The following is a 9,882-nucleotide window of genomic DNA, read 5'->3' on the forward strand; positions in this document are numbered from 1 at the left end:
TGCTTTATATCTGCCCGTTTGATTTTGCATATCGATTATCCACACATATCTTTAATATTCTGACATGTTCCTCAGCTAAGATAGAGAAAAAGGTGAAAAATGAGGGTTTGGAGAGGAAAAGCAAAAACACAGGAGACAGGATTATAATAAAGGGGACAGAACCGCGTCTTCCTAAGCTTGTTATCCCCTAATTACTTTATTCCAGTTAATTTTATAATATATATATAGGAATGGATAATCAAGACTGCCTATCAAACATTATTTCCAATGAGATCCTCCCACACATGCCACTTTTTCTAACCTGCAGAACGACCAGCCTCTTCTCTGTCCTACACCGCCATCTAGTGGCTAACATCAGAAACAGATTAACAAAAACTTTTTTATATTTTGAAACTATAGATCTCTCACCTGTCCTATATGCTGATCAGAAAAAGAAAAAGGAAAATTCCAAAGATGTAAAAAAAAAATAAAAAAAATAAAATTGATTTTGTAGGGATGAAACATGAGTAGTTCTCAAAAAACTATATTAACATTGGTGTTTACTGATGCAGGAGCTAAAAGTATCAAAGCTGTTAAGTTGATGGATGTGTGAGTAAGTACTGCAAAAATGTGTTTTTTATGGTGCAAAAATAATTTTCAGGGTCAAAAGAGACTGAGTAAACACTACTAAGACAAACGCTTGTTGTATACAGACTTATTAAATATAAGTTTGTTTGTTTTTTTAAAGGTAGAGAAAAAGATCAATCATATTTTGGAAAAGGACGTGTGTGCAGAAGTTTAATAATTTTTTATTTAAATGTCCTCCAATCCACACAGGCTCAAACAAATTTTATTATTGCTTTAGCATTCAATTGCCTTTAAACAGGGTAGGAATACTAAACACGTCCTAAAAGTGGCTAAATTTAAGCTTCTGAAATCACCTCAACCTTGGGCTGGATGATATCAATGAGGTAAGATAGCCTTTAATAAAAATGTATGTATGCTTGAATTTAAAAATGTAAATCAATAAAGATGCAAATCACAAATTTACGAGTAGGAACACCTTGGTGAAGCTGTTAAACTACTTACCAGCTGGTGGTAATGCACCTAAAAAGTTATTTCCCCAAATAGCATTAAAGGAATGGTGGAAAAATTTGGCGAATTTTTGAAAAGACTCGCCCTCTCCACGTTTAAAAATAGAGCACATGAACAACCCTGTAACTGCTCCCGAGAGGGAACACCTACTGCAACAGACTGTTGTAGTTGTGTTTTGTAAATAGTTTTGTAAATTCCAAGTAGGTGGGATGTTTACACCTATTTGAGAATAAGATCTAAGGTCAGACTAAGATTCAGATCTGATCTGGAGGATGGTAGTTGGGGATGTTTTTAACAATTTATAGGGCACTCACTGAAATACCTTGAAAATCTAAATATTAAGCTAAGAGAGCTATCGGAACATAGAACAAGACCTTTTTTGTAACATTAAAAAGCATATTTCTATGGCAAAAATCAGAGGCAATGTAATAACAAGAAACGTTCCTTAACATATTAAAAAAATAACAAAGGTTGTTTTTGAATAAATTATTGAAAAACGCTCAAGAGTGACGGAAATATTTTTTTTTTTTGTTAAAAATAACCTTAGAACATTAATGCCAATGCAAGAACTTGCATTTTCTACTTTTTAAATAAGAACCTCTTATTTATTAATTAGCATTTAACTTTTTCATCTGATTTATTAACCTATATTTTTTTCAAATTAATTTACAGTAGGTAACATATCTTTCAAAGGCTCATTTAACAGATCAAATACCAAAATTATGTGAATCTTTGCTGAATAGCTGGATATATATTGTGCTTCTAGACTTCACTGACAGATGGAGGGACTCCATTCATTAGTGATATATACAAGTGAATAAAAAATGTAAAATTGCCCCATAAAGGGTTAAGACATTTTAAATAGCTGGTGGGTTGCTAGTGGGTTTGCTCTTGTTTAGCTACTCAACGTAGAGTCTCTTAACTGATTTGATCTATTCAGTTTGTTTCTTGCTTTCTTTTACAGCACCCAATCCTTAATGCTGTCAGCTTAACTTATTTTCCCATGTAGTTTCCTTACATTTAAGGTTTAACTTTACTGTATTTGTGAATTCTCTTAGTTTGCAAAAGTGGACTGAGGGCAAAGATGTGCACAATCACAGATGCAGCAGCTTTGGGAGCACACCTGTCCATTTACCTCGCATGTGTCTGATTAAAAATAAAAATTAGAAATTCTCTCCAGATATCAGTTTAAAGGGTTTGTTGGATGCACAGGATGAGGCTCCTCACCTTTTTCTGTAGCACATTAACTTTGCGCTCCTTAACATCCAGCATGTCTTTGAGATCAGTGATCTCTCCTTGCTGAGTGCTTTTCTCCTCCGTCAGCTCCGAGATCTGCTGACTCTTTTTTGAGAGGAGAGACTCCTTTTCTTCCAGACGGAGACGCAGAGCATCCACCTGAGTAGAAACAAGATCCAGCTAGTAGAAATAAAGCACAGATCAAACACGAATAAACGGCGGTAAGTGAGAAATAAAAGGTTTACCTCGGTCTGAAGTATGGCAGCTCTCTGCTCCTTGGCGGTGAGTGACTCTTTGAGTACGTCCACATGCTGTTTGCTGTCAGAAAACTGATTGTTTAAAGTTTCCAGTTTGGTCCTGAGAGCCAGCAGCTCGCTGTCTTTACGACTCAGCTCCTGCTTTGCCTGCTCCATCTGGGAAACACGGAGGAAGGACAGGAACAATATGAAATGTTTGCTTTAGAACATTAAACAGTCTCTTTATGATATTCATTCATGTTAAAATTCACTGCAGGTCTTCCATGCTTTTATTTTTGAGAGGTCTTGTTATGCAACAAACAACTTCAATAATTAATATTAATAAATATTAACAATTTGTTAATTTATGCCAGTTACAATCATTTGTTTTGCTGGGAGGTCATTATTTCCCTGATTTTAGAATCCTTACAGTCTATGTAGATGGTAAACTGGCTTCACACTTTACAGAGACATAAACATTTCATCATCTTACAGTTTAGGGTCCGACCATCTTGTCATTAGAGGTCGGACTTTGGCTCAAACAAATTGATTTTGAAAACACAAAAACTGGTTTTAGATTAGATAAACCAGCTGGATGGTCCGAGGCCTCTGCCATAAAACCTAGACAACAGAAATGAGCTCCACTAATTTGCCCCAGAAGAGTTAGTAAACCAAACATTCCACTGGAAGTTTGCTGACGTCAAGACAAATTCTCAAACTTTTGTTTGAAGTAATAAGCAAATAAAACAGGGAACATCTACAGAGAAATCCTACAATAATAAACAGTTTATGTCAAATCCCTGTTTTTAAAAACTTGTTTGTTGTTTCATTAGCCCATCACTGCAAAAGAACAGTTCAAATTATTCATTGACATGACATTTTGTACTATTGTTTAACGGTCTAAAGCAAAAGTCCGACTGAAAGAAATAGGATCTCCATAGTTGGCTTATAAACAAGTTAGTTATGAAGCATCTATTTATTTTGATCATTTCCTTTTTGCTAAAAGGAGAAGAGTTAGAAACACATGGAAGTCAGTCAATAACTTTGCTCTACAGTTAAAATGAGGTCTGGTTCTATTCTGTTCTGAAGCCATCTTTGGGTTGGAAGTCTTACCTCAAACCCAGAGGTAAATAGTTGATGCTACTGTAACATAAAAACTAAATCCTCCTATTTACAGTAAGAAATGTTCAAATTATAAGAATTATAAACTTCAGTTAATCCGCTGATTAACCCCTTATTCTACACGATGAAGGCTTCAGAAGAGAATCGAACCAAACCTTTTAGAGATATTGGTTGTAGATAACAGAATGGAGTTCATCAGCAAACGGATCCACTCGATAGGTCATTCAAGAAGAAAGAGATGCAGGTTAGAGATGAAAATCTGCAGAAGTCTGTTAAGCAGCTATTTCACTCACACTACAGAAACAGAGTCAAAATGCTACAGATCCCACCCACAGTGGTGTAATACGCTCTGTTTAAGCAGCAGCTCTGCAAGTGTGTTTTTTTATATAAGATTGAAAAAAAAACTGATAAGGGGAATTTTCTCCAACTTCATGTGCATTAGAAATGATGCAGTGCTTCTGATGGAGCAGTGGCAGCGATTTAATCAGAGAGTGCATGCAGAACTATATAATGTGCCGACTTATTACAGCGCTGCTGTGAGATCTGAGCGATCGCTGCTTACAGCCGTCCCCACACATCGTAGAGCTGCGATTCTACTGAGAGAGACTAATCAAGCCTAAGGAAGGAAGGAAGGAAGGAAGAAAGGAAGGACAGAGGTGCTTCTCTTACTGCAGACACCTCCTGCTGGAGCTCATTGGCTCGTTGCTTCAGCTCCTCCTTCTCTGATTGGCTGTGAGTTAGCTCTTCCTTTAGCTGTTCCACCTGGCAGGAGAGGAGGGGGTTTAAGGGTCATGGAGGCTACTTATTATGAGGCCCGGCTTCGTGGCCTTCAGCTATACTTAGACTTTTCCCTCATATCTCAGCTCTTTATAATCAGCTGTGATGGTAGGAAGAGGAGGAGCCCTGATCATGACACCCAGCTTGTAAATGTTGCACAAAATAAAAGAGCAGCAAAAATGTCAGAAATAAAAAACAGCTTTTACTGGAGTTAAAAGAAAAAATTAGAACAGAGAAGCAAAAAGTTAATTAAAGTAATTTAAGCAGCCTTACATTTTCTATTTTTATTTTTATTAAGTTAATTCAAACGTCTTTGTCTCTAGAAACACATCTCTATGAGACGCATCATTATTTCTATAATATATCAGCCTTTCAAGCTCCTCTGCTTCTGATCACTGTGGATGTGTGTGCTCTGTGATTTACACCCCCACATGATATTTCAGAAGAAATGGAAGCATAAATCTGACCCAGTTGGACCAGGCATCACATTCCCAGGGATGTCAGGATGAAGAACGAGAATCATAAACGTTGTCTGGACGTCTGTGTTATTGGATTTCTCTCAAACAGATCAATGAAACCATTAATATTATCGTTGTAAACAGTATAACACATCCTCAGGTACGGTACACATAATCTAAACCAAACTCTATGAAGGCATAACTGCACTAAAAAGAAACTGCTGCCTTTCACAGTCTATAGCCAGTTAGCTCACCATAAATGTCAAACTGCTAAACTGACTAAATACAAGTGAGAAAATATTAAATGTTAATTTGTTTCCCCTAAATAGGAGGAAATGCGTTTTAATGCATTGATCACCTTGTTCTTCATAAACTTGGAGTGGGATCTGTAGACCTCCATCTGTTTGATCTCCTCCTCCCTCTCCTCGCTGCTCAGAGCTCCGTTGGACTTCAGCATCATCACCTCCTCCTCCAGCTCCCTCATGCCGCGCTCCATAGAGCTGATCTTTGCATCCTGCCGGATAAAAGAAAGAAAAAATAATAAAAATAGGTTTGTTAAATCACTGGACGTTTGATCTCATCTACAGCAACGTTTGATCAAATATATTGCATAAAACGTATGTTGTAAACAAGACAGGTTTAAATCATCATTTTTCTTCAAATTCATCAGATTGTCCACAACCATCCTAGATACATTTCAAAACCTTCATTCTTATTGTTTTAAGCTTTGACTCTCATATTCTTCACTTTTCCAGCAGAAACCTGTAGGGATTTGACCATAACTGTCATCATGGCTTTTTATTCTCCCTAGAGAAATATTTCTCTGCTTCACAGAAATTCCTGCAGCCTCCTCAGTGATGCAGCCGACCTCTTAGCAGCCTCACCGACTATCCCTTGTATTTTTAATGAAATTCCATTCTTGCAACGACAGCATTGTCCAAATTGTCTTCTAGTCATTGATGAATGTCTTTATTGTGATCTGCTGCAGAGATAACTCCATGCATTGTGTGTGGTACCCTTCTCCAGACGGATTTTATTGTACCATAAGATCCTCCTTATCTGGCCGTGATTTCTTTTAGACTAAACAGATTTAATGCAACTGAGGAAAACTAAATAAATCATAAAGTGTTCCAGAATGTTTAAAAATCTGCAGACTTGAGCAGCTTTGTTTCTGTGTTTTCATTTCTATATTTTAACATTTAATCTCAGCTTTTGGGCTGAATTGAACATATAAAATACCAAATTAGAGTAGCTAAAGATTGTTTGGAAGTAAATGATAGCTTTTTATCACAAAACCTACTACCGGTATTAGTGTTTCAAACACTTATTGATGCCTCTGCATTGCTTTTTATTACCAGGATTATTTTTTATTTGATTTCATGTTCCAGGAAGACTTAGATGGTTCATCTAATAACAGAAAAATATCAGCTTTAATTTACAAATGAAATAAAGATATGAAATTAAATTGATTATCCAGACGTTTACCTTCATTTCGATAACAGTCTGCAGGGCCTTGGTCTTCGTTGATTCTGGAGCTGCTTCATATCTCCTGTGCAGCTCCTGGGACACAGAGACACCCCGATGGTCAGCAGAAGAAAAAGAGGAAGACACAGAGGGATGAAGGGGAGGACGCAAGGAGGAAGGAGACAAGGCAAGGGTGGCTCATGGAAAAGGATGACGGGAAGGCTGGATGACTGGGGTAGGCCTTGGAGCAGGAACAGGGAAGGACGGGGAATGCTGGATGGGAGATCGGTGGGAAGGATGGGCTGAAGAAATGACGACAAAAGAAGGAGAGTGAGCAAGACAGGATGAGGGGATGGAGACGGGATGGATGGAGTGGCGTCTGGGAGGGGGTAATGGGGCAGGGAAGGACGGAGAAGAAGGGAGTGAGGGATGATGTGACGGGGACAATACTGGAGAAGGCAGAAAAGGAGGGGACACATGGAAAGGAGCTGAGGCAGGGATGGAGAGAGGAACCGGAGAGGACAGGGAGGTAGGGAGGAGAGGTTTCCTTTGAGCAGAGGCGCTGGATTTTCGCTTTCTTCGGTCGATCCGGCCGTCCCACATAGTTAAAACAGGGTCGAAAGAGGATGATGCCACTGACACAATTTCAGGAAACAATCCGATCTGACAGCCTGAGGTGAGGCTAATTCGATCAGTTCTCTCACAAAATCACTATAAAAGATCTTCGACAGAAACAAGCCGAAGTCTGAAACAAAATCCTAAATTTCCTAAATTCTAAGACATTTCTAAAAACACAGCTGCCTCCAGATTTTAAGAGATCTGTGACTAGATCCTACAAATCTGGTTGATCCTAGTCCATCACAGCCAGCTCATCTAATGAAACAGGAGCGAAAAGGAGAGGTAGATGGGAGAGTGCAACGTTTAATGTAGAGGCACAAAAGGAGTGGACAGAGTTGAAAAGAGCCAAGCAGGGACAGAAGAAAGCCGATAGGAGGAGATGACACAGTATGCATGGCTGAATTTCTTTAGCTTCTTACAGTTTGACAAAGGCAGCAAATGCAAAAAGCCAGGAAGCATAAAATCCTACACATGTGAAGCTGGCAGTAGGAAGATGTCACTGGAAACGCAGGCGAAAATGACCACAAAGTCAAACAACTCCTTAAAATAAATGATAAAACAATGACAGACATATTTTCGGTATGGAAATAAATACCATCTGTTTGATTTATTGCATTCCCAGAATATGCATGTTTACTGAGTTACTAAACACAGCAACATAAGGTCATTTTTTTCATTGTGGGTTTTTCCACATTTAAATCCCTTTAATAAAGATAAATAAATAGATTGACATCAAAACAAGAAAATTATCTTTTTAATAACCGTTTTTTTAAATGACTGCACAAGTAAAGTTGCTGCTAAAGGCTCACACACAGTGTTATACTTGCTTTGCCTTAAAAAAAAAAAAAGCTGGTTAAGACCAGCAAAAAATCCTAATCCATGCATCCCAAATAAAAACCTCTAATTTCAACATAATGGATATTTTGATTTGTAATCTCTAACCCATCTCTAAAGCCGTTTTTAAATTTTTGGTTTGATTTTTCAGTTTATTTAACTCAACTATAGCGGAGATCTTTCATTAAATGAACAGCAGCTCTGCTCCCAGGAGGGAGCAGGAGGTGTGCCATCAGAACATCAGGAAATTAGTAAGAGAAAACCTCAACAGGAATCATCTTTGAAAGACTGCATAATGGCATCCAAGTTCCTCAGGAGACAGAAGTTCCTGTATTTCTCTGAACGCTGTATGAGAGGAAAGCAGCTGAAAAACACAGGAAATTTGTGCAGAAACAATGATAGCAAACGAGGGCTGGGCATTAAAGGACTGCATTAAGCAGTTGTTGATAGAAGCCCCTAATTAATGATTACAGGCTAGGATCATTTTCAGATTCTGTCCTGTTAAAATCACCAACTATTAATGTATGGTTTAAGCATACTTAAAGGAAAGTTTTTGCAAATGAACATCTATAAGAAGCAACTTTTTTTTATTATTTGCAATAATTTTCCTATCAGCAGATTTTGCATTAGTGCCATGCTTTGTTTCACCTTTATGAACACTAGGGGGAGCTGTTTGACAAAACAGAAGCATGGTAAATATGAATATAAAATGAAAAGGGTGAGAATTTAAGTAAGAAATAAGAGAATAAAAGAGGGATGTAGGATGAGAAATGCATGAGGGATTATTTCTAGATAAATTCTGCACCCCGTGCTGATCACACACACCTCTCTGAGCTGAAGCATCTCCTTGTCTTTCTGCTCCAGCAGCCCCTCCAGTTGGTGGATGGTCATCTCTGCGTCAGCCAGTCGCCTCGTTCGCTCGTGGTCCTCCTCCGCCGCCCGCGATGACAGACCTTTACTCTGCAACATCTCCAGTAACTTCTTTATTGACTCATCCCTGTCAGACAGGAAGGACGCACAAGTCATGTAGAGCCTGAGGCGTTTTTTCAGCCAGGAGATGTTACACAACAGTCACATTTCTGTCCATCCATACCTGGCGGTCAGGGTGTGTTTCTGTGTGTCTATCCTCAGCTCCATTTCTTCCACCGTCTTCCTCAGGAGGAAGAGCTCCTTGGCCTGCCGCTCGAACTCGCTGTGGAGACGGAGGAAGTTGTCTTCGGTCATCTCCTGAGGGGGAATGGGCTGGGCTCCAAGTCGACCCGACTCAGAGTAATCGGATTGGAAGAGCTGATTGAGATCTCGCTGGATCCTGAGCTCATCTTGTAAGGCCTGGATGGTGCACTGAAGATGCTGGGAGAGGTAGAAAAATCATCGGTTCATTACTGGCAGCATTTAGGGACGTTAATAAGGTGATTAATAGAGCACAAAAAAGAGCAGAATAAAGCAGCTTTTGGTTAAAACTCACATACGCTTTGCTGTAATAACAGGAGCTTTATCTCAACACAAAGCATGTTCTTTTCCCTCCTGCTTTTCTTTTTAGGTGTTCTGGCTCATCCCAGAACATGCTGTGGGGATTATATTTCCCTGGTGACCTGTGAGCTCCTGGGGATCACCAGGTTGAGCCGAGGTAAGCTGCAGAGCAAAAGCACATTTGCCTGGGCTGCCATCATCCTTTTGTCTACTCGGCGGAGGATAAACGGGAACCACCGGAGCTGAAACTTTCAGCGTTTCAGCATGCTTTGCTTTAACAGCGGCTGCTGATAAAATATGTGAAGAAATGCCTGAACTAAACCGCTTTACAGATGCAAACACTTCAGATCCAGTGAGACATATCCAGGGGGATATATCTGATAAAATGCAACAAGATGCCACTTTGTTAAACATAATAAATCACTACATGTGTGTTTATAAGACATACATTCCAGCTTCTGTTGCGATGGCTTTGCAGGCTTTCATTTTCACACTATTTATTTTTAAATTTCTTTAAACAGTCACTCTACTTTACAGTAATTCAATATGATTATTATTGCACATTGTAGATTATTTAGCCTCCCAGGTGGGTT

General features: G+C 38.9%; 1 protein-coding gene across 11 annotated transcripts in view; it reads right to left on the reverse strand.

Annotated features, from left to right (window-relative positions):
- The window catches only part of LOC107094597 (ELKS/Rab6-interacting/CAST family member 1-like), a 123,357-nt gene extending 114,163 nt beyond the window's left edge, over positions 1–9,194 (reverse strand). For 6 of the 11 annotated variants that reach the window (XR_001481684.1, XR_001481683.1, XM_015390310.1 and 3 more), the window contains exons 1-7: positions 8,913–9,194; positions 8,645–8,816; positions 6,389–6,463; positions 5,262–5,417; positions 4,338–4,430; positions 2,556–2,723; positions 2,302–2,469 (exon numbers count right to left, since the gene is read on the reverse strand). Coding sequence is in view for 7 of the 11 variants with exons in the window: in XM_015390310.1 (XP_015245796.1) it covers positions 2,302–2,469; positions 2,556–2,723; positions 4,338–4,430; positions 5,262–5,417; positions 6,389–6,463; positions 8,645–8,816; positions 8,913–9,043 (963 nt within the window). In the remaining 4 variants the exon portion in view is untranslated. The remainder of the gene's footprint in view (positions 1–2,301; positions 2,470–2,555; positions 2,724–4,337; positions 4,431–5,261; positions 5,418–6,388; positions 6,464–8,644; positions 8,817–8,912) is intronic. The other 5 variants (XR_001481686.1, XM_015390315.1, XM_015390316.1 and 2 more) reach the window with 2 other exon arrangements.
- Between the last annotated feature and the right edge of the window lie 688 nt (positions 9,195–9,882).

Source organism: Cyprinodon variegatus, unplaced genomic scaffold (genome assembly GCF_000732505.1).
Source record: "Cyprinodon variegatus isolate N-32 unplaced genomic scaffold, C_variegatus-1.0 Scaffold493, whole genome shotgun sequence".
Taxonomy (NCBI): domain Eukaryota; kingdom Metazoa; phylum Chordata; class Actinopteri; order Cyprinodontiformes; family Cyprinodontidae; genus Cyprinodon; species Cyprinodon variegatus.